The sequence below is a fragment of the Hydra vulgaris genome, chromosome 03, assembly GCF_038396675.1.
Source record: "Hydra vulgaris chromosome 03, alternate assembly HydraT2T_AEP".
Lineage (NCBI taxonomy): Eukaryota > Metazoa > Cnidaria > Hydrozoa > Anthoathecata > Hydridae > Hydra > Hydra vulgaris.
The window spans coordinates 64,592,696-64,619,327 of NC_088922.1; the positions used below are offsets into that span (position 1 = coordinate 64,592,696).

Sequence of the window (26,632 nt, forward strand, 5' to 3'; positions counted from 1 at the left end):
CGTCTTCTTGAATTATAGTTCACTCATGGAATCATATATACAATTGATTGCTAAATTAGCAACTGCTAAGGTTGCTTCTCTTTATTGTAATCGCATTTTCTTACTCCTAATTCCATTCTCTACCTCTACAAATCTCTTATTGGTCTCTGTATGGAATACTCTTGTCATGTTTGGGCTGGTTCTTCTAATGATGATTTTTTTCTTTAAGACAAGGTTCAAAAACGTATTGTAAACGTATTGTAAACGTATTGTAAATGTTGTCAAACCTGCACTAACTACCAAGCTTGAGGCTCTCTCCCATTGTTGTATAATTGCATTTTTTTCTCTTTTACACAAATACTATTATGATTTCTGCTCAAAGAAGCTATCATCTCTAATTCCATTAACCAAAGCTCATTCTGGCTTAACTTGTCATTTATTAAAGTCTCATTCTTTTGCTGTATCTGTCCTTGCATGCTCTAAAAACTTTTTTCCCCGCACTTCAACCCTTTAGAACTCTCTCATTTTTGTGTTTTCCTAACCTACAATTTTTCAAGTCTTCTGTCAACCCTTTCCATGCTCTTAACTCTATTCTTTGTTGTTTAGTAATACCAAACATAATAGTGGTTGCTTGTAGTCTTGTTAAAAGTGAATCAGAATTAACAAAAAAAAAATTGTTGAACAGATCTAGGATGCTAAGCAGAGTTTAATTATTGAATTAAAAAAATATAAGTAAATAAGTAAAGTTTGAGTGTTGAACAGAGTAAGGATGTTAAGAAAATTTTGAATATTAAACAGCAAGGATGTTTTTATGTATAAAGTTGTTTTTTTTATGTATGAACAATAAAAATTTTTTTATTTCTTTTTATTATTTTAACAAATTGACCAGTAAATAAAAAAAAATTGTCTACTATTAATCAAGTTTGATTATTTAATCATTTCAGGTCTTTGAGTTTAATTTATCTGGTAAAGCAATTGGTCCAGGTGATAGCATAGATGTCGTAGTTAAAGATTATGAAAAAATTGGACGTAATCGTTTAGTTGGTCAAGCAACAATATCTTTACAACAACTTTGTAAACCAGGAATAACAAGCATAACTTTAACTGGAACTTTGAATGATGCAAATGGAAGACCAACCTCAGTATGATTTGACTTTAAAATATATTAAATGTGCAATACAGAACATTTATAACTTTACATATCTCTAGAGTTTATAGTTATATAGTGAAAATAATAATAATCAGCGCTTGGAGTTAGGGTCAGCGTGCCAATGCCGCAATGCCAACCTAACTGCCGACCTAAAAGTGTTAAAGGTTGGCAAAGTATCGCCAACCTCATTTCTATGTTTTATAGTAACCCCTTTGTGTCACATTTTTTTTTGCCGACCTGATACCGACCTCTAACATTTTTCCTAATTCCGAGGGTTGAATAATGAAGTTCAAGATTTTATTTATGAATTAATTTTTCAATAATTCTTAATGAAAATAATATTATGTAATTATTTATAAATAAATGTTATAAATAAATATGTAATGATTTTTAATTTATCTTATATTATTATACTTAATTATAAATAAATGTTATAAATAAATATGTAATGATTTTTAATTTATTTTGTATTATTATACTGAGTTATATTATCATTAATTATTATAATCTTTTTTTATTATATTATTATTATAATCATTTAAAAAAATAATATTTAAATTTTTCTTTTTAAATCTTTTAATAACAAATCTGTGGTTTTATTAATAAAGTTAGTTGCTTGATAAAAATCATTGTTTTTGCTTCAGGGTTCTGTCTCATTTCGTGTTGATTACACCCCACCAGCTGGTGCAGCTGCAGGTGGATCTGCTGATGGTAAAGGAGTTGGTGGAGATGACCGACAAGTTGCAGAAGGAGAACAAGATGGACCGGATGATGAGCCTGATCCAGTGCAAACTGAAGATGGAACACCAATCCCTCCTGGACCAGAAGGTGATGCCATTAGAGCTGCAGTCAAGTCAAGGTAGTAACAAGTTCTAAGTTTTTTTTATGTTCTTAATTTCTTACCAATTCATCTATAATTTTGTGCTTTTGTAATTTTACTTTGTGCACAATAAAAAGTTGCATTTAATATAAAAAAATTATTAACTGTTTATGTTTTCTTTTGTTTATAATTTGAACTCAACATATTTAATCCTATTTAAAACAATAATAAAAAATGTAAAAATTCTTATTTAAATTTTTTTTTGTAAATAAAAACAAGTTTTTATTTAAGTTTTGTTATTTTAATAAATTTTATTTTGAATTGCATTTGATTTGCATGTTGCACATATTTTTCTGCATACATAAGTGTTTTAATGTTCTCTCTGTTGTGTTTTCTTTAAATTAAAACTTAAATAGCAGTCTGCAGGCTTGTTGCACTCTTGTTAACTTAAGTGTATGTTTCTAACAAATATACTTTTAACATGGTTGCAGGAAACCACTGTTTATGTAGAAAATTACTAGGAAGTAGAGAAGAGTCTTTCCAATCCCTACCAAATATCATTTAATCAGTCTTCTTACCATTATTACAATTAATCAAAGTCTTAGTATCTTTGAACAACAAACTCTTGATATCTTATCTTGAATTCCACCACTTTAAAAAAAAACAGACTTTTAAAAAAGATCAAAATAGTTTTTGATCTTCTTGTAACTTTAATAACCTTCTTTACTGCAACCATTTTACTTCTTTACCTAGCAACCATGTTGGGATTTGTATATAAGAAAAGTGATATATTTTAAAAATAATATACTTTTTGTTAAGTGTATTTTTAATATATCTCAAATACATACTTAACTTTATTGCAACAAAATGTTTATAGGAATCTTAATTTTGTCTGTTTTTTATTTCAAAGTTAGTTTAAACTTTTTTAACTTTTTTTGTTTGCTGTTGAGGTGATCAAAACCTTGTACACTAAGCTAACACTTTAAACTTCTGAGGCTTGTTCTTTCTACTTATACTTTTATTTATTTACTATTTAGTTGCCCTCTTTATCCAAATTTTATTGCGGTGTGCAATTTAGGGCAACAGATAATAAACTTGTATACTTTTTAAAAAAGTTCACTTTAATAAATGTTAATAATTTTACTTTAATATATTTAATATATATAATAATAAACTTTAATAAATTTATTATTTAGAGTATATAGTATATTTATTAGTATAGTATATTTAGAGTATATATAAAATATAAAATTTACTTACTGCAAATAAAAAACTTTTTTTAGAAGAAAGAAAGCTACTCGTCGCAAACCTCACAATCTTCCAGATAAGCCAACTGATTTTCAGGTTCATTTATAATGTTATTGTTATTATTTTTTTTGTTTAAAGAAAATGGTTTATATTTTAACATAAAATAATTTTTAGGTTAGAATTAAAATCATAGAAGCTCGCCAATTACCTGGAGGGAACATTAATCCCACTGTTCGGATAACTCTTGGTGATGAAACAAAACAAACCAGAGTCAAACATTCTACTAACAAGCCATATTTTGATGAAACATTTTTCTTTAATTTTAATGAACGACCAAATGATATGTTTGACAAAATAGTGTCATTTGAAGTTTATAATTCAAAAACTTTGATGTCTGATGCACTTTTAGGATCATTTGGTTGTGATGTTGGGCTAATTTATGACGGAGATGATCATGCCATAGTTAGAAAATGGTTGTTAATGACAGCACCTGAAGATTCAGATGTTAAGGATAATGCAGAAGAAGCAAAAGGAGTAGGTCCAAAGCCAGGTGGACCACCTGCAGGTTATGTTAAAATAACTGCTATAGTCTTAGGACCTGGTGACGAAATTCCAACTAGTGCTCGAGGTGGTAATGAAGGAAGTGCAGACGATGAGGATATTGAGTCTAATTTGCTAAGACCAGCTGGTGTTACACTACGACCAGCAACCTTTCTTGTCAAGGTATACCGTGCAGAAGATATACCTCAGATGGACTCTGCTGCAATGGAGAATATAAAGAAAATTTTTTCATCTGGTCCTCCCAAAGAGTTGGTTGACCCTTATGTTGTGTTTTCATTTGCAGGAAAAACAGTAAAGACTGATATTAAATGTAACAATGATCACCCAGAGTATAACCAAGAATTGCGTGTTTCTTTCAAGTTTCCATCAATGTGTGAGCGTCTTAAATTACAAATGTTTGATTGGGATCGTGTTGGCAATGATGATTGCATTGGTACAAGTTTTATATCTTTAACATCAATATCAGGATCAGGAGATGATGGTGAGTTTTTTAGACAATGTTTTTAAATTTTGAAACTGATTTATGTTTTCTTTAATCTCTATTATAAACTTTCTAAATAAGCTATAAATGTATGTAAACTTTAATGTATAAATGTATGTAAACTTTAATGTATAAATGTATATATATATATATATATATACAACCCTCGGAATTAGGAAAATGGAGGTCGACAATAATTTGCCGACCTCAATCTTTTCGAGGTTGGCAAAAAAAATTTAATACAAAGGTCTTACCATAAAACATCAAAACAAGGTCTGCATTTTTTGCTGACCTCAAACATTTTTAGGTCGGTAGTTAGGCCGGCATTGCCGACCCTAATTCCGAGTGTTGATATATATATATATATATATATATATATATATATATATATATATATATATATATATATATATATATATATATATATATATATATAAATGTCAGTTTTAGGTTTTTTTAAAAAAAAAGATAATTTTAAAGACTGGAAAAACTTTTTTTTTCTTTTTTTTATTATTGATAGACTGCCTGCCCCAACGAAACCCTCAGTTAATGTATTAGCACTTTGTTGTGAGTCAGGCTATTTGTGAGCCGATGTAGCAGCATTCTATTGCAAGTCAGGCTATAAGATAGTCGATGTAGCAACAGCATGTTTTACAGTAAAAAAATAAAAATAAAAACATTCAGAATGTTTTCATTAAAAAAAATTTTATATTTGTGTTTTTGTGGTAAAAACATTAAATTTAATTAGTTTCCTCAATTAAATTAATGAGATTTATACCACAAACTGTATATCTTTACTATAGGTATATATATATATATATATATATATATATATATATATATATATATATATATATATATATATATATATATATATATATATATATATATATATATATATATATATACCTTTTACATTAGCTATACGGCTCATTTGTTTTGTGTCTAATCCAACAACAATGGAAATCAGACTTCAACAACTAAAACAATTTTTAGTTCGATGCAATTAACCAGTAAAAATCATTAATAATGGAATTTTTAAAGCTTGACTACAGGGACCAGCACCTCAAAAAAGAGAAAATAATAAAATTATACCTTTTGTAACTGTTATATTACTTGACAGATTGAAAGAAAAGTTCGATTTTAGTAAAGCTTTTATTTTCGATTCAAGAATACTAATACAAATAATATCACAAACTTAATATTTATAGTAAAATAGAAAGTTCCTAGAAAGATACAGAATATTCTGGAAAGTTATTATATATCTAGAGGGTTCTATGGAAGATTCTTGAATGTTCTGTTCTATCTAGAAAGTTCTAGAATGGACCATAATATCTCCTCGCTTGGGTTTACGGAGAGCAAGCATTTTGATTAATCTTTGATTTGCATCTACTAGATTGTCTTGCTTTGATTTGTTTTTTATCTGAACCAGTAGGTTCACATGATAATAAAGCAGGCAGCATTATTATCGATTCTTCTATTTTTTTTGAGTCATAGCGATACCTGAGTTCAATATGACGATGTCAGACTAGACCATCAGGCTCTGTCTTCACTATGACAGATCGAGGACCGCATACTTCAGTGACAATAGCCGTAATCCATTTTGAGTTGTAATTAATATTTGTGCTAAAGTATCTGGCATAAACCAAGTCTCCAACTGAAAACTTTACAACTTTTGAAGAGTCTATAGATTGCTTTGATTATTGTAAATGAACAGGGGATGGCAAAAGCAGATCGATATGCACCCGAAATTGCCTGCCATTGAGTAATTCACTAGGGGACGATCCATTTGCTAAAGGAGTTTGGCGGTAGACCATGAGAAATTCTTGAAGAGCATTCCTATGAGGTAGGTTTGATTTCTTCATGGCTTTTTTGAAAGTTTGAACTAGTCGTTCGGCAGCACCATTTGTTGCGGGGTGATATGGAGCACCTTTGAGCAGGACGATACCTCAACTATTACACCATTCTAGCAATTCCTGAGAAGTGAATGAGGAATAATTATTGGTAACCAGAGCATGTGAATAACCGAAGTGTGCAAAATCTTCTTCCAGTAAATCAATGGTAGATTTGGCACTGATAGAAGATGTAGGATAAATACATGGATATTTAGATAGAGCATCAATCATGATAAGCCAATTGGTACCCATGAAATTGATTGCTTGATCAAGATGTAAATGACTCCAAGGGCGTTCTGGTAGCATCCATGGATGGACTGCCGGTTTCGAAGGAAGGTTCTGATTTTCCGCACAGGTAGTACACTGGTGTGCTAGATTAGTGATAGCTGAATCAATGCCTGGCCAATATACGGCAGATCGTGCGAGTTGTTTCATTCGTTGAATGCCAAAATGACCTAGGTGCAGTATCTTCAAGACTTGATCTTGAAGGGTTTTGGGGACGACAACACTGAGAGAGCTTCGAAAAGTTTTTGGATTTCCCGTATCTCGTCATTATTGTTGGATTCGACCCAACCATCTCGAACATTGCAAATAACTGCAGTGATGACAGGATCTTTGCTCGACTCGCGGACCAGGATATTCGGATCATGCATATTGATTTGATGGCTAACGGTTTTCACCGAACAAATCATTAAATTTTCTTCACTACTTTCCTCCCCATCAAAATTGCGATCATGGTCAACCGGTAATCGACTGAGCGCGTCAGCGTTGCCAAAAATTATTGTTAATGCTTCTTTGTGAATTTGACTGTAGCGACGTTGACAATCAGTCAAAATCTTTGATACATTTGCAATTGGACGTTCAGAGCCATCTGCCAATCGATAAAACAATATGGCACCAATACCAACTTCTGAAGCGTCTGTTGCCATTTCTAACGGTTTCGAATGATCGAAGTAAGTCAGAACTGAATCAGATGATAACAACTGTTTCACAGTTTCAAAAGCTGACTGTTGTTCGGATGTCCACTGCCATGGCACATCTTTCTTAATTAGGCGATAGAGCAGGTCTAATGTCATAGACAAATTTGCCGTAAACCTGTACTTGACCAAGAAAAGATCCCAGTGTGTTAACGTCCTTAGGAACTGACATAGCCAAAACAGCATCAACTTTGTTACCTTTAGCAATATCTTCTGAAGATAACGTATGGCCAAGATATTCGATCGAAGAACTAGCGAAAATACATTTTTCTAGACGACAGCGTAGTCCGTTTTTACTTAGTTGTTGTAGAAGACCACGCAAGTTGGAAATGTGATAGGCTGCGTTGTTGCCACTTACAAGAATATCATCAAGATAGGCAGCCACACCAGGTAAATCACTTGTTAATTTATCCATTGTTTCTTGAAAGTATCCCGGTGCTGAAGTGATACCAAATGGAAGACGTAGCTGAAGAAGAACACCAGTATGTGTACTGAGAGCCAATCGTCTCTGAAAAATTGGACCCAAACGAATTTGATTATAAGCGTCAGCCAGGTCAATTTTTGTGTATCCATAACCTCCACACACTGAGTATTAATAGAGACTGAATAGTTGCCACAAATTCGAATCTTTCATCTTGTTTCTCCCGGAAGCACGTTCTTTTGAATAGGAACCACAGGTGTACCTTCGTCGTTGAATTGAGTACGTTTCCAAACACCATACTTGATACCAGCTTCGTAAGCGTCAACCAGATCTTCTTGAATAGCGAAAGGTACAGCTCTTGGACAGCAGAAGGCTTGTAGTCAGGCTTGAATTTTATTTCAAGTTCAAAGTCTTTCAAACAACCCAATTCTGGTTTAAACAGGTCTGGAAACTCAGAACATAGAACTCTGCACCTTTGTTGGAGATCTGTGTCAGGTTTGAGATGCTTAAAGACCTTAGCAACAGTACTCTTGGATGATTTCTTAATCTTTTCATCAACCGAAAGATCAAGTAGCTGAATGCCCGATCAGCCAATAAGATTTAGTCCAGGAACAGAAGTTACGTGGAACCATATCTTGCAACAGGTTGTTGGAGCTTTAACTGATAATTCAATTTTCCTTAGTATGGGAAGTTGATGTTTGCTTGCTGACTCGAATTGTAAATCTGATGATTGAAGATGTGGTTTACCCAAACTTTGCCATAAAGTACGGGTGATGAAATTGGTAGGAGCTCCAGTATCAAGTTCGAATCTTATCGAATGCCCATTGATTTGGAGATTTTGTGTAATTTCATCATCAACATTGATTTGGTTGACTTGGCGAAGTGCTTTAGTCTGTCCATAAATGAATATAGGCTTGACTGTCTTTCGGGATTCGGCCTTTTACTTGAAACAAACTGCTTCAATGTGACCATTTTTACCACAAAAATTACATTGGGCGTCCTTGAAACGGCAATTTTTACTTTCATGGGTCAATTTGCCTCAACTTCTACAAGCGGTTGACTCAGTCTGAGACTTGTTTTGTCGAGGAGTTGAGGATTTGGATTCCGATTGATGTTACCCCAACTTATTGATTGGGAGAGACATCGGAGACTTTGAGGGACCAATGGCAGTTTCCTTGGCTACCTTGGCGGCCTCCTCGGTTTTGGTTGCTATTTCTACGGCCTTGGCGAAAGTTAGATCTTCGTTTTTGCACTTGAAAAGAGCTTTGAGCACTGCTTCATTTTTAATAGAGCAGATAAAATGTGTTCGATTTGAGCAATTTGATCATACGAAAGATGTTTGAATGTCAAAGGAGTCTCTTGTTGGCTTGCAAGATTGCATAACTGTTTGTAGATGACTGGGGTTTGACAACTGAGAAAATGAGCAGCTTTATTATTTCTTGTTATACCCCGAGCTTTAGCGAATGTTTCGAATCTTTCCTGATAGTCGACCCATAATTCCGCTGTTGAATCAAAAGCAACAAAATCTTGAGTGATTTTTGATTCATTGGCTTCAAGCAGTTTGACAATGGCGTCTTGTTGCTCTTTGATTTGTTGCTGTTGTTCGGCTAGTTGTCGTTGACTAGCTTCTTGCACCTTCTGCATTTCTGCCAATATTGCTACCAGAGTAGCACTGTGTTTTTCTTCCATGAGTAGTTTTTAGAAAATAGAGAGATCTTCGTTGCCAAAAATCTGTTATATTCTTGACAGATCCAAAGAAAAGTTCGATTTTAGTAAAGCTTTTATTTTCGATTCAAGAATACTAATACAAATAATATCACAAACTTAATGTTTATAGTAAAATAGAAAGTTCCTAAAAAGATACAGAATATTCTGGAAAATTATTATATATCTAGAGGGTTCTATGGAAGATTCTCAAATGTTCTGTTGTATCTGGAAAGTTCTAGAATGGATCATAACAGTAACTACAAATTTTGCAAATATTAATTTTGAAAGTTTGTTAACTTCTCTACATGGTATTATGAAACTGTCTGTTTTAGACAATAAATTAAAATCAGTTGAAAACACTTTTATTGTACTTAACAACGTCACAACGTCAACCAAAAAATAGTTTAAAACGCAGAAGTACATTAAATTTAAATAGAAGACCAGTTTTTACTAACGATGAATGCAAGGTATTAAAATGCATATCAAAACGTTGTCTTCAGTTTGTTAACTATTTTACCACATCATCTGGTAAAGTATGGAACATTAAAACTTCAGTGTCATATAATTCTAAAAATATTATTTATTTTATCATCATATGGATTATTATATATTTATTTATTATAATTATATTTATTATCATATAATGGATGTGATAGAAAAACAACATACATTGGTAAATCTAATAACCTAAGATTAAGAACTAATCTAAATTATTTCCAATGTTAAAACTCTCAAATGAGAATTTACTTCTTATTTATGAAGCTCACCTACATAAACAGGGGCATGACACAATAAACATATAAACAGAAAAGAAATTTTCACATTACTTTTAAAATTTCCTTACCAACAAGAATCAAGTTATGCTTTATTATTGTTAATTATAGTTTTTTTATATAAACCTTAATTACTTCCTGTTTTTAAAAAAACGTTTTTTATTGGAAGTTTAATATAAAGAAGCTTTTATAGTTTTGTAAACCTCATACGCAGCTGATTCTATATGAAAAGCCTTCTGTGTTAGAGAAAAAATTAATAAATATATTTTACTCATCTTAGTTTGAATAGTTTTTCTTTTGTTTCCTGGAACTCATATATATATATATATATATATATATATATATATATATATATATATATATATATATATATATATATATATATATATATATATATATATATATAATAATATTTATATAAAAATATATTTATATATATATATATATATTTATATAATATTTATATAAAAAAAACTATAATTAACAATAATAAAGTTATGCTTTATTATTGTTAATTATAGTTTTTTTATATAAACCTTAATTACTTCCTGTTTTTAAAAAAACGTTTTTTATAGGAAGTTTAATATAAAGAAGCTTTTATAGTTTTGTAAACCTCATACGCAGCTGATTCTATATGAAAAGCCTTCTGTGTTAGAGAAAAAATTAATAAATATATTTTACTCATCTTAGTTTGAATAGTTTTTCTTTTGTTTCCTGGAACTCATATATATATATATATATATATATATATATATATATATATATATATATATATATATATATATATATATATATATATATATATATATATATATATATATATATATATATAATAATATTTATATAAAAATATATAAAAATATATTTATATATATATATATATTTATATAATATTTATATAAAAAAAACTATAATTAACAATAATAAAGTTATGCTTTATTATTGTTAATTATAGTTTTTTTATATAAACCTTAATTACTTCCTGTTTTTAAAAAAACGTTTTTTATAGGAAGTTTAATATAAAGAAGCTTTTATAGTTTTGTAAACCTCATACGCAGCTGATTCTATATGAAAAGCCTTCTGTGTTAGAGAAAAAATTAATAAATATATTTTACTCATCTTAGTTTGAATAGTTTTTCTTTTGTTTCCTGGAACTCATATATATATATATATATATATATATATATATATATATATATATATATATATATATATATATATATATATATATATATATATATATATATATATATATATATATATATATATATATATATATATATATATATATATAATAATATTTATATAAAAATATATAAAAATATATTTATATATATATATATATTTATATAATATTTATATAAAAAAAACTATAATTAACAATAATAAAGTTATGCTTTATTATTGTTAATTATAGTTTTTTTATATAAACCTTAATTACTTCCTGTTTTTAAAAAAACTTTTTTTATAGGAAGTTTAATATAAAGAAGCTTTTATAGTTTTGTAAACCTCATACGCAGCTGATTCTATATGAAAAGCCTTCTGTGTTAGAGAAAAAATTAATAAATATATTTTACTCATCTTAGTTTGAATAGTTTTTCTTTTGTTTCCTGGAACTCATATATATATATATATATATATATATATATATATATATATATATATATATATATATATATATATATATATATATATATATATATATATATACATACATACATACATACATATATATAATAAATAATGATACAAAAACAAATTGTATTATAGGTTTTTTACCTGCATTTGGTCCAACTTTTGTCAACTTTTATGGCTCTTTACGAGAGTTTTCAACTATTCCGGATGAGTATGATGATTTAAATAAAGGTCGTGGAGAAGGTGTTGCTTATCGCGGCAGAGTCTTAGTTGAGATAGATACTCGCTTTGGTGAACATGCAGATAAACCAGTTCAGGATATTATGGCTCAAGAACTTATACGTGTCATGCCATATTTAAGGCGCAGAAAATACAAACTTTTTGCAAGTTTTATGAGTGCTAATATGATCTCAGAGTCTGATGGTCCAATTGAATTTGAAGTCAGTATTGGTAATTATGGAAACAAACTAGATAGCTCAGTAGCTCCACAATCATCAAGTACACCTCCAGTAAATCCTGTCTTTGATGGTGCGGCTTACTACTATCTTCCATGGAATGAAACAAAACCATGCTGTGTTGTTGAAAGTCATTGGGAAGATATTGCTTTCCGTTTAGAGCCTATTAATGTTCTTAAAAAAATTATTAGTAAACTTGAAAAAAACATTAAAGCAGTAGACATTAGTATCAAAGCAAAAGCACAACCGGCTGAAACAGCTGCTTTGCTTATTGCTCTGTTAGATCAATTGATTTCTGATTGCAAGTAAAAAAAATTTTTTTTTGTTATGTATATTCAATTTTTGTGCTACTACTATATATGAAATTCTACAACTATGAAAATATAATTAAAATAATTTTTTCTAGTAATTCTAAAGTTTTTAAATATTATTAATATACAAAATTAGTATTTTTATTATACTATTGTTATTACTATTTTTTATATTATTGTAGTAATTATTAATTAATAATTCTTCAGAAAATCTGAAGAACTGATTTTTTTATATATAAATATAGTAATTATGTAGACATTTTTAGAACTCCTTTACCAGTTTTTGATTCTACATTAAACGGTGTCAATGAATTAGACTTAAAGATTCTGGAAATACGTCAGGAGGAACTTAAAGGACTTGCTAACGAAGCAATCACTTTACGTGAACAAGCAACTGATATAAATGAAGCAATGGATACTATTGATGGATACCATCGCAAATTGCAGGACTTATGTGAAGAAGTAAGCAGAGAGTATTCAAAATTTTCTTTTAAGTTTTTCTTTCGGTTAATAGTTTCTTTTGAAATATTTAAATATTTTTATAGCCTCAAAATTCTATGCCAGATGTTATTATTTGGATGTTATCAGGAACAAAACGTATAGCTTATCATAGGATACCTGCATATGAAATCTTGTATTCTAAAAATCCTTTAGCAAAAGGTTCTAAATGTGCTTCATTACAAAACATTGTTTTAAAAGTGAGTAGATTTTTTTATGTTTTTTGCGTTAAAAAAATATTATATAATTAGTAATAAAAATAATAATGTATACTAAATAGTACCATTATTTAAATTGTTAACTTTATTGAATTGTTATTTTTATTATGACATTTGTTTAAAATTTTAAATACATTTTATAAAGAATTGTTTATATGTTCCTTAAATTATTGAAATATATGATAAATGTAAAACAAAGTAAGAGCAATAAATTCTTAAAATAATAAAATGTAATATTGCTTAAATTTAGTACCCTGGTAAAAAGCAGTTTGACCTAGAGAGTCATCATGAAGTACCTGGTTGTTTGAGTATGATTTTATGGCTTGGTTTAGAAACTGATCAAGCAGCCTGGACAGATACTGAGCAATCAGAAGGGGAGTATTCTGTTTATGCAGAGACATATGAAAATCAGATGAATTTACCAGTGGTAAAATGGACAGCCAAAGGTTGTACACGACCTTCATTCTCTGACTCACAGGGTGAAGTAAGATTAAATAAAGAATTTTTCTCACCCCCACCTGGCTGGAAATGGGACAACCCACCAGATGGTGATTGGTTTGTTGATCCAGAACTAAGGTTTATTTTCAAGACTTTTTAGATAGATAATAGCGATTATCAATTGTATTATAAAAAGTAAATACAAAGTAATATAGTTTTATATTGTTAATATATATTTAAGTTGATGTAATTAAAAAATATATATTATATAAATGCATGTTAATCTTGTGTAATTGTTGTTTTAAATGTGTGGTTTAGGAAAATGTAAAACATTAGGGATATATTTTAAATTTAGTGCATCAAATGATTCAGATGCAGGTCATAAAACGTTTTTGCAAGATGCATATGAAAATGAAAGTCGCATACCTAGTGGAAATTGGGGTACTTCTACTATTCCATACACAAATGTTCAAGGTGATGAAATTGAACATCGTGATAAAACAGTTTTACCTGAAGGTTGGAAGTGGGTTGATGATTGGCAAATAGATGTTAATAGAGCTTGTGATGAAGAAGGTAGTATACACAATTAAATATTTAATAATAACTTATAAATTTGATTTGTTTTTATTTTTGCTAGTGCAGCTTTATTAGGAGTTTTACTAATTTGTTTATTATTTGCTGTACTGCACCCAGTACTTCAATACTTCAATATTTTTTTGAAGGTCTTGGGTGCATATACATACTTTTGTGAATTGATTCAAAGTTCATTTTAGTTTTAGGAAGTTGTTAAAAAAAGTTTTTTTATATGAGACCTTTGGTGCAACATTTGCATATACAACACAGTAATGCAGAATTTATTCAGTATCTATTAGTGTTACCATCAACCTTTATCATATTCTTAAATATATCAAAAGCTTTTGATTCTGTGTCTTTTCATATGTTTTGTCTTAAACTAAAATAGAAATAAAAATAAAAAGGTAAATAAAACACCATGATGGTATAGAAATTTTATAAAAATAAGTAAAGCACTGTGATGGTACAGAAATTTTAAGCATAACAGAGTGCAAATTTTCCAATTGGCCTATATTTACAAGTAGTGTGTTGCAAGGCTCTGTTTTAAGTTCATTTACTTTTACTGTTTATATAAACAATTTACAAAACAATTTGAAAACTAAGTGTAAAATGTATGCTGATGATATAAAGCTAACATAATTACTAACATAATTAGATGAGCTTCTGATTTGGAAAAGACTCAAATTGATATAAATAAATTAATTGCACAGTTGAAATATGACTAAAATTTAATATAACCAAATGTATCGCATGCATATAGAAATAAAAAATAAAAAGTATATCTACACAATGTATATCCAGTATTAAATAGGGTTGAACTACCAACTAAAGTGGAAAAAAATTTAGAAAATATAATTTCAAACAATTTGAAATGGTCTAGTCAAGTTAGTTTTGTGTTTGGCAAAGCTAATAAAACTTTTGGAGTAATAAAACATTCATTATAAAAATTAGATATAAACAGATCTAAACTAATGTACACCTCTCCTGTAACGCCATATCTTGACTATGTAACTTCAGTTTGGTATCCTTACATAGAATGAGACAAAAAAAAATTAAAAAGATACATTGTAAAGCAATTCAAATAAAATGTTTTCATGGAAAAAACCTATGAAATATTACTTTACCTGGGAAAACTCATCTGATAATTCAATAGCTTCAACTACAAGATGTCATATTATTAGGTTTCTTTGACAACTAACAAAAAATCCAAGTAGATACTCCTTTTTATCAAATTGTCTAATTTATAATTGGAATAGCTCAGACCAAAGCATTTTATAATCTAAAATAATTAAAAACTTCAAATCAAAATTAGATATGTTTTTAACATAAATTGGCTGTTAAAGTTTAGTTTAGCTAGGCTCTTTACATTTCATTGTATACAGTTATTATTTATTATATAAATAAATAAGCATCATTGGGAGCAAGAAATATTATTAAGAAAATTTGGATTCAAGTTTTAATGTACCAAAATTAATATTGATCGACAGAAATAAAAGTATAAAATCAGGTCAACATGGAAGCGGAAAGCCAACAATCACTAAGTTTCAGTGATTAGAAATATAGTACAAGCTGATTGTTTAAGAGAAAAAAAACGCAAAGCAAGAGCATTTTTTCAAAAATGGGAAACCTTCACCACAATGTTGTATGAGTTTAAAGTGAGATGGAAACATGAAGTAGCAATATAAAAAGCAATATAATATTTTTGATAATGCCTTAAGCATGATGAAGTTTTTTAGATTGCTGAGTTATAAAGTATCATAACATTGCTTTGCTCATGTTCTGGATTTTCTTCTTCTTTTCTTCTTATTGAATAATTCAAAATTTTCTGAAATTGTTTTAAAAAGTTTTTCAAAATCTTTATTAAATTTTAACAAAAATTTTGTTTAACAGCCTTACTTACAAAGAACTTGATAAATCAGCAATGTAAATACAGCAACAGTTTATGACACTGTTTCATCTAACAAAATAATGGATTGTTATAAATTTATTTGAGAAGTTCTATTTCATATGTTCAATAAAGCTCTGAAAATAGGTAATTTTTACAATAAAATGAAAATAGCAATTACTAGTTCATATTTAAAATCAAGTAATAAAAATTATTAAAAAAAGGGTTTATATCAGTGCTACCCATTTTTCAAAAATCCCACATCATATGTATAATAAATTATTCATATTTTTGCATCAAAATAACATTTATTATTATCAGTATGATTTTTGTAAAGATAACTTTATTGTGCATGCACTTCTGCAATTAGTTAAAGTTATAAAGGATTTTTCATAAAAAATTTAATTAAAGAAAAATCATTTTTTTCATAAAAAATTTACATCGGAAAATATATTTAGCCAAGGGCATTCGATACTATTAGTTTTTTAGAAAAGCTGCATACACTATGTATCTTTCAAATAGTAGTGAAAAGCTGTATATACTATGTATCTTTCAAATAGTAGTGAAAAGCTGTATACACTATGTATCTTTCAATTAGTAGTGAAATGCTGTATACACTATGTATCTTTCAGTTAGTAGTGAAAAGCTGTATACACAATGTATCTTTTAATTAGTAGTGACATTCAAAATAGAAACTGTCTTGATAAGTTTAACATATAGTTTCTTATAAAGTTCATTTAACCATTTCAAAACCTGATAAAAAATGTAAGTAATGGTAACTCTCTACCATTAACAATAAAAATTTTCCTCGTCTGGGATATTGAGCTTGTCGATATTTATTTTATTAGTGTACTATTAAATGTTTTCAACTTCTATTAATTCTATTATAAATAATATTTTTTTAATTCTAGAAATTCTATTAAATCTAGAGTTTATTGGACTAATAAGAACAAAGTTATTTTTATACACATTAGTATAAGCTTGCTGTAAAATAAGTTAGTGGTATAAAAATAGATGATTGTTGCAAACTGAGCCTGATTACTTTTAATTTCAGCTGGTTAGTTGGCTTTATTATTAGCAGTTTTATTATTCAGCTGTAAGGTTTATTAGTCATTTGCCACTTTAAATATGTCTATAAATGTTATAATCGGTTGATTTGTTCGCAATTTAACATTTTTCTTTTTAGGTTGGGAATACTGCATTGAAGCTACAACTGGTGGTTGGGGTGCAGTTGAAAAAATGTATCATTTATGTCGTAGACGTAGATTTGTTAGAAATAGAGTTTTAGAAATAAATCAAGAAAAACTGCGAAAGAAATTAGAAAAACAAACCAAAACTGGTGAAGGCTGGGAGTATGCACCTACGTTTACTATGAAATTCCATACAAAAGAACGCAAGTTTGATATGGTTCGAAGAAGAAGGTGGCACAGAAAAATGGTTAATATTACACCTGGTGCTCCTCCTGTATTTTTAATTCCTAATGATGATAAAAACAAACCCCCTATTCAGTTTATGCCACGTATATTTTTAGCTTTTGATAGTAAGTATTGTTTTTGCTTCATCAAATTCAAATATAAGTAATTTCATTAAAAAATAATTTTTATTGAGTGTTTTTTTTTTATAAATTGTTTATTAAATTGTCTATTTGTTGCTTAAGAACCACATAAATGGCAATTCCGAGCTTACATATACCAAGCAAGAGATGTACTTGGTCTTGATTCTGAAGGTGTTTCTGATCCTTATGCTAAAGTTTGCTTGCTAGACCAGAGTAAGGTGACTAGAGTTATTAAAGAAACACTTTGTCCTGATTTTGACCAGACATTAATTTTTGAAGATTTGTTTGTGTTTGGTTCCCCAAAACTATTTGCAGATAATCCTCCTCAAGTTAGTGTGGAGCTTTATGATGAAGACAGAGTGGTAAGAAATCATCCAGTATTTTCTATAAACTTTTTTTTAGAGTATTTTTAACAAAAATTAATTCAGTAAATTTTTATTAGGGCAAAGATGAGTACTTAGGTAGAGTATTTGCTCAACCATTAGTGCGTTTAAATGGTTCAAAACCACCAGCACCACGTTTAATGTGGTACCCTATTATTAGGGGAGAAAAGACATGTGGAGAGCTTTTAGCAGCTTTTGAGATATTTTTGGTAAGAAATTTAAAATTGTTATTTGTTATGATAGTTATATTACTATTATAATGTATATAGAGATGTCAGGAATAGTGATTTTGCCAAATACCAAATATTTTCCAGGCGCTTGGCCAAAGCAACAAATATTTGGCAGTTGAATATTCGGTGACACTTAGTTATTTTGAGAGTTTTCTAATCTTTTTGAAGAGTGTTGACCTGTTTCATTGATGTGCGTATGTTAACTAAGCACTTTTTTTTTCATTTTTGACTTGGCTGTGTCACAGTATGTATTAAATGATGACTGTTATATAAAATTGTTTTAACTAAAGTTATTGTATCAAAGTATCATACTCTTTAAACCATTCAAAAAAATTACAAAAGTAACCGGGTCAGATATATCTCGCTTCTTTGAGGTAATTTCAGAAATTGCTATAGATAGATGTAGCACAAATAACTCCAAACTCCAAAAAATGATAACAAATAAACAATAAAAAAGACTACAACCTGAACTTAAAGCATGGCTTAACTTTAATGCAAATATCTTTTTTATTGTTGCCCATTCCAAAACTAATTTCAGGAGATTAGTTAATACACAACACGTAAAACAAATAAAGATTTTAAATGCTCTGAGAAAGATAAAGTCAGTTTAAGTTAATCCTCAGTGAAAAGCTGCTTAACATCTCTAAACCATTACTGGTGAATCAGGCTTAGACAGGAATGGCATGCAATTGCATGCTGTAAATGACCACGCTTACAATTTTTTTTCTTTACAACTTGACCACGGCTGTTTTAATGTTTAGTAATTTAAATGCAATTAAAAAAATTGTTACGTTACAAATTACTTTTAATCATTGATCTTTTCTAAAGTTTTTATTTTATGCAGAGGCTTTAAATAATTTAAAAATTAATTATAATGATTGTTTAAAATAAATGCATTTTGTTTAAATTAAATGTTATATTTAATTTTTTTTAGTAGGCATGTATTTATATAGTAAATTTAAACATTTTAAATTATTTTTCAGGGTTTTTCTAAAAATCTTTTATAGGATAATTTTTTTAAGTTGCTTTAAATTATGAGTAAGTTAAATTAAAACCACCCGTTGCAATGCTATGATTTAATTGGTTTTTTTTATATTTTTACAAAGAATTGTTTAAAAGCTTTTTTTTTTAAACTTGACTTATTTATGAAATGATTAACAATTACTTTTTTAAAAAGACTATGTTATTATTTCAAAATTTTTTTTTCAAGCGCAATTAAAAACTTAACAAAAAGTAATTTTCGCTTTGAATTTGAGTTTTTTGAATTTTTTTTAAAGCTTTATGTTTTCTTATTTGTAAGTAATTGTTTTTTTTTTCTTTTTTTTCTGTAGTGCTTTTAATTTTTTTTTCCTAGTTTGAGTTTAGCTTAGCGTTTCTTTTTTCAGCGCATTTCTGCAATGTTTAAATCATCAAAACATCTTAGCAGTCGTGGTCAAGTTGTCAATAAAAAAAATCATTTGCGTAGTCAGCAATAGCGTTTGATTGCACACCATTCCTGTCCAAGTCTGGTGTCTAGTAGCACCGTTGATGATTTATCTTCACTTTAAAAGAAAAAGAAAGATAAAAACAATCAAATCCAATCTTTACAAAAAATATGCACACATAAAAATATGGAAAAAAAATTGAATTGCAAATGAAATTAGTTTTTACATGCAACTGTTCGCTTAAATTAGACAGCAAACCCTTAAAAGTTGTGGCCAGCAAACGCAAACACATTATCCTAACAAAACTTGCTAAAAAACATTTTAAACATTTTAAACATTTTAAACAAATTTATAATTTTTTTATTAGTTCCAAAGGTAAAACATAGTAAATAGCTATTTATATATATATATATATATATATATATATATATATATATATATATATATATATATATATATATATATATATATAAATAAAATAATATATATATAAATAAAATAATATATATATAAATAAAATAATATATATATAAAGCAGCACTCCCTAGCATATAATAAATATATATATATATAAAGCAGCACTCCCTTGCGAATCAGGCTATAAGATAGTCGATGTAGCAACACTCCGCGCATGATTTACAGTAAAAAAAAAATAAAAATAAAACATTTTATTAAAAAAAATAAAAATTAAAACATTGTTTATATTGTTAAAAACATTCAGAATGTTTTTAAAACATTCTGGTCAATTAAATTTGCGTTTTTGTGGTTTCTTTTAAAAACGATTTATTTGTAATTAAATTAATGGTTTTTACTTTCGTCCAACACGCAAATGTTGGACGAAAGTCAAAAGTAATTAAAAGTGACATATGTGTTGGCGTAAGAATCACTTTTTTCCTTCCGCTCTTCCCAAAGACAACAAACTATAGATCTATATATATATATATATATATATATATATATATATATATATATATATATATATATATATATATATATATACATATATATATATATATATATATATATATATATACAACAATATATATATATATACATATATATATTGTTATATTGTTATAGTATATATATATTATTAGTGTATATATATTATTATTGTATATATATATTGTTATATTGTTATAGTATATATACTATTATAGTATATATATATAGTATATATACTATTATAGTATATATAGTATATAGTATATATATATAGTAGATATATTGTATATATATACTATTATTGTATATATATAATTATCGTATATATATTATTATTGTACATATATTATTATTGTATATATATTATTATTGTATATATATTATTATTGTATATATATTAATATTGTATATATATTATTATTGTATATATATTAATATTGTATATAGATATATATATATATATATATATATATATATATATATGTATATATATATATATATAATAGTATTATATTATTATAGCATATATGTTATTATAGCATATATTTTATTATAGTATATCAGGGATGCCAAGTCCCAAAAGGGACTTGAGGTTTAAAAGTTACAAAAAAGATTATTTCTTCCTGGTTTTTTGTACCCAGGAGCTCCAAAAATTTAAAGAAGGTTATGGACTACTCTTGGGGAAAAAATTAGGAATTTTAGGTTAGAGCAGCAATCTATTTTTGTATCTGGAGTCCTTATGTAAACTGGTGGCAAGGACTCCGCCACACCAGGCTAAAAAATTTTTTCCAAGAAATTTCATGAATTCTAATCTTATTACTTATTAATTTCTTATTACAGATCATGTTACTCATTATGATCATGTTACTCAACATTTTACTCAACATTTTCAGAGCTCCTGGACATGGTAGACCAGGAAAAAAATAGATATTTAAAGTCAGAGTCCTTATTGGGACTCCACATCTCTGATGTAAAATAATTACCTGCTAATGTTAATTTGTTTAAAATTACTCTGGTGCGGACATATATTCATTCAATTAAATAAAGAAATTAATTGATAATATTCGTTTAATCTAATGTTGACTTTTTTTTTAAATATCAAAAATTTTTTTTATACATTATTAAAAAAGTTTAAACTGAATTCTCAATACTAAAAAAAATTGTTTTATGAATGCTATTGAAAAATAAGAGCTTTGTTTGTCTCTTTTTATTTGCCTTCATTAAGACGGGTTAATGTTTGATGTTTCTATTCATGTTCAATAAAAGAAAGGAAAAAATTGTTTATAATATAAATAAAAATAATTTAAAAAATAAATTATTTAAAAACGATCATTCATTGCAATGGCTTCTCATCAGCAGAAAAAAGCTACAAAAAAAAAAAAAAAAAAATGAAAAGATTAAATGAAAAAAAAAAGATTGGTAGAGAAAATGTTCTTAGTTAAATACAAAAATTTTAAATAATAATTATATCTTTTTTATTAAAATATTATCAAATTAAGTTATTAAATTTCAAAAAATATTTTTATCGATAATTTTAATAAACATATAAAATGTTTTTTTCTCTGCTCATTTGAAAAACTGCAAAATTTTTACTAAACATATACTTTTAAGAATCCTATTATAGAAAATTTTAAATTTACCTAAAAATTATTTATTCATTTATTACATTTGCAGCAAAATATTTACAAGAAAATAAATAAAAAGAATTAAAGGGAAAAAAAAAAAAAAATAGTGACTAAGTACATTTAAAAGAAAAAGTTAAATACAGCAAATTTTCAGTTAAATACAACAATTATTATATATTTTTATATTATTATAAAAATAATATATTAAATATTTTTATTTAAAGCAATAATGAAATAAGAACTTCAATCATTCATAAAATGATTTTTGACCACCAATAAAATGAAAGTAAATTAAATAAATGAAGCAAAAAAAAAAAAAAAGAGAAATAGTTTACATCATAAATTTGTCAATGAAGCAAATTAAAGTATCATGTCGTAAACAATAAAACTGTTTTAAATGCTTGTTTAAAATTTAAATGATTTTATGAAATAATATATATATGTATATATGTATGTATGTATGTATGTATGTATGTATGTATGTATGTATGTATGTATGTATGTATGTATGTATGTATGTATGTATGTATGTATGTATGTATGTATATATGTATGTATGTATGTATATATATATGTATGTACGTATATATATACATACATACATATATATATATATATATATATATATATATATATATATATATATATATATATATATATATATATATATATATATATATATATATATATATATATATATATATATATTTATAGGCAAAAAGACTATGTTAAACTTTCATTAACCAACCAGCAATTTTTGCTAGATTTGTGGAAAGTTTACTAAAAAATAATAAAAGAAAATAGATTCAATAGGTATTAAAATTACTTAAGAATCAAACATAGTGACCAAGATCAAAGCATTAAGCAGATGCTTGAAGTCTCTTTTTTGTAACAGCAGATGTCACCTCACTCTATACCAATACCACATCAAGAAGGAATTAAAGCAACCATCTTTGTATGGAACAAGGACCAGTTCATCAGAGATCATCATTATGTCCACCTTTAGCCTATATTAGTATAATTTTAGAAACCTTTCTTTTATATAGCATTTTCCAATTTGCTGATAGGTTCTACCAACAAATTAATGGTGCGCCAATGAGTAAAAGAAAGGCGCCGCCATATGCTAACTTGTTTATGGATAGATTAGATAATAAAGCTCAAACCCAATTCCTAAATTCAATTTCTTTTTATAAACATTACATTGATATTTTTTTCTTGTTCTATGAATCTATGGAAGAAATTCAAGAGGTATATGATTTCATGAGTGGGATCCACCCAACTATTAAATTTATTTTTATGAATCTAATTCTTCAATTAATTTTTTGAACCTCTGTGTTAAGAGGTCGCGCAACATATTAATTTACAATTTACAAAAGTTTGTAAGAAGTCTTTTAAATAATGTTAAATCACCCATTCTGTTTGAACATGTTGTAAGTATGAAATAGACTTGTAAATCTATGACAAGCATACTCAAAGTAATAAATTACAGGAAACATGAATATATTTCTCCATTTTTTCGTGGAGACCTCCACAAATGTGGTGAAATTAGAAATGCAGATGGGTTACAATATTTACATGTAGTTTTTATGCCTCTTGATTGCCTCTTTTGATTACAAGTCTTATTATGATTTTCAGACAAGCATAATTACATGTAATTTTTATGCCTCTTGATTGCCTCTTTTGATTACAAGTCTTATTATGATTTTCAGACAAGCATAATGTATAATCAATCCTATTTTCAGACAAGCATAATGCATAATCAATCCTTTGTGGATCCACATAGAAGAAAATTTTGTTTCCTTTTTAAAGTTGTTAACCCTGAACTTGTATAAAAAATACATAATTTACTTCATATATTATGTATAGTTTTTTATATTATATAAAATGCAAAACTCTTATTTGAATATATTTAAACACATTTTATATTTAAACTCAAATAATCTTTTAAAACTCAAAATTCTTTTTTAACTTTTAAATAATAACTTTTAAACAAAACTAAATATTTATACTATAAAGTTATTTAGTTATTTTATATATATAAAGTTTTTGAAGGTCTCGTACACATTAAGAACATTTTGTTATTTTTGAACCAACCTTTTGTTGTGTCTTTTAGGATGTTTTTAAGTAAGTTGTGCTTTTTGTTATAATGCTTTTTATATATTTTTTTGTTATATATGATTTTATATTCTTTCATTTAGGATGAGGGAGCTGATCTTCCTTTCCCCCCTCCAATGAAGGATAATCGTTATATTGTACCTAGTGGAATTCGCCCTGTCATGGTTCGCACAGGCATTGAGGTAATATATCAAATTATTTTTTTATATATTTATTGAATATCTGTAATTGCTTTTTCAATGAGTTTCATAACATTTTAATTGCTTGCTTAAATGCAAGCAAGCAGAGCAAAATATTTTTAAAATTTTAATGTTAATGTTTAAAAAAAACCCGGGTTATCGCAATATTAAATTTTTGGCTATAAAAAACGGCTGAAAAATATATTTTTTAACAGTAAACAAAATAAAAGTTGTATTTAATATAATCTGTTAGGTTTGTTCTTGGCATATCCAAGTTAATTATATTAACTCACGCAACATCCCAATACGCACAATTTTCCGTCATATGTTTACAAAATGGATCCAAAAGCATGCCTGATTTGTTCACTAGATAGTGATTTATTAGTTTTTCAAATCTATTCATGTTGTAAAGTGAAGAGTCAATTAACAGCTTTAAAATGAAAGCTTAATAGTTGGTAATAAATGAAATGAAAGCCTAATAGTTGGTAATAAATGAAATGAAAGCTTAATAGTTGGTAATAAATGAAATGAAAGCTTAATAGTTTGTAATAAATAAAATTGTAATATGAATAATAAAAATATAATAAAATATATAATATAAGTGAATATATTTGAGTGGTAAACAAAGCTATATAAATTCTTAGTAAAATCTTTTAAAGGTTTTTTTTTATTAGTTTATGTGCTACCACAACATATATAAATTCTATATTACTTATAAAATACAATCGCTAAAGTTAAAATCCAAAGTTAAAATCACATTGATTGACTGATAAACAGATTGATAAACTGATTTAAAAAATTACAAGATTGATAAACTGAGAAACAGTTAATTATGATTGGTAAAGTATTAAAAGTAACACATTTTTTTCCAAAAGAAGAAACTTTAAGAAGTTTTTAAAAAATCTTTAAAAAACATATACTTTCATACATTGAGAAATGGATAATGTGGTTTTAATATGGAGCATAAATCAATTATTCTGTTTTCGACTCATAAAAAAACTTTCCATTTTTATTCCATAAAAAAACTTTCCATTGAGAAGAAATTTTTTTTATGAAATAAATATAGCCAATAAAAAAAAGTATAGTCAAAAAGAACTTTTATTGAAAAAAGATGTTTTTTTTTTTTTAAATGAAACAGATATGACCAATTATTATTAGATGCTCTATTAATGGTTTGATATAAATACTAAATAATTTGAAAATGTTAAACTGCTTTGTAATACTTTTTTTTTTTTTAAGGCGGAAACTTGAACATAATTTAATGCAGTCAAACATTAAAGTTTGAATATGTTAAGTTGCTTTATTTTATACTAGATTTTATGTTGGGGTGTGCGAAACATGAAAAAATATCAATTAGCTGGTGTAACATCTCCTTCTGTAACATTTGAAATTGGTGGCCAGACAATTGAATCTGATGTTATTAAAAATACAAGAAAGAATCCCAATTTCAAGAAAAACACCTATTTCATAGATTGCGTAAGTTTTCTGGTTTTATTTATTGTTGTCTTAAACAAATTTATCTAAAAAAAATGTTTTTTTGAAAGTTGTTTGTACTTGGCAAAGATTTTGTATTTATTATAAGTATTTATTATATTAATAAAGTCAAATTTATTTTTAAGTTTATGCCGAAAGATCCTTTATATGTGCCTCCACTAAACATTAAAGTTCGAGATCATCGTACATTTGGAAGGAAACCAGTAGTTGGTCGCCATGTAATCAAATCGCTTGATATTGATCAACCACCTAAAGCAGATGTTCCGGCTGATTTACCAGGTTTTAACTTTTACCCATATTCATATTTTTTATTGCTTTTTATCATGGCTTATTTTTCTTTTTTCCTAAATTTAAAAATGAAAGCCATTTATGCATCTACTATAGCAAGCTAAAATGCCACAAAATTATTAAAATTATTAAAATTATTTAAACATTCAAGGAGGCTATTTTTTTGTGGTTACAACCCTCTCTGAACTCATTAACTGCGGTAGTGGTGTAGTGGTAGAGTGCTTGCCTCATAAGCGAGAAGTTCTGAGATCGATCCTCACCACGTCCCTGGTAGTACTGCAGTCAACTTGTTTCTCCACGCAGCGCCCTTGTTCCTTAAGGTTCGTGTTTTGAAGTTATAGAGTTGAGAGAGAGTTGAAACCACAACTA

The 26,632-nt window shown here is 27.3% G+C and overlaps 1 protein-coding gene across 1 annotated transcript in view; it reads left to right on the top strand.

Annotated features, from left to right (window-relative positions):
* The window catches only part of LOC100213362 (myoferlin), a 51,681-nt gene that overhangs the window by 8,788 nt on the left and 16,261 nt on the right, over window positions 1-26,632 (top strand). The window contains exons 3-17 of the mRNA XM_065793989.1: window positions 924-1,121; window positions 1,774-1,988; window positions 3,233-3,293; window positions 3,372-4,239; window positions 11,783-12,407; window positions 12,680-12,875; window positions 12,959-13,111; window positions 13,380-13,705; window positions 13,923-14,140; window positions 17,212-17,565; window positions 17,683-17,942; window positions 18,023-18,172; window positions 24,386-24,484; window positions 25,796-25,957; window positions 26,101-26,254. Of these exons, the coding sequence (XP_065650061.1) occupies window positions 924-1,121; window positions 1,774-1,988; window positions 3,233-3,293; window positions 3,372-4,239; window positions 11,783-12,407; window positions 12,680-12,875; window positions 12,959-13,111; window positions 13,380-13,705; window positions 13,923-14,140; window positions 17,212-17,565; window positions 17,683-17,942; window positions 18,023-18,172; window positions 24,386-24,484; window positions 25,796-25,957; window positions 26,101-26,254 (4,039 nt within the window). The remainder of the gene's footprint in view (window positions 1-923; window positions 1,122-1,773; window positions 1,989-3,232; window positions 3,294-3,371; window positions 4,240-11,782; window positions 12,408-12,679; window positions 12,876-12,958; window positions 13,112-13,379; window positions 13,706-13,922; window positions 14,141-17,211; window positions 17,566-17,682; window positions 17,943-18,022; window positions 18,173-24,385; window positions 24,485-25,795; window positions 25,958-26,100; window positions 26,255-26,632) is intronic.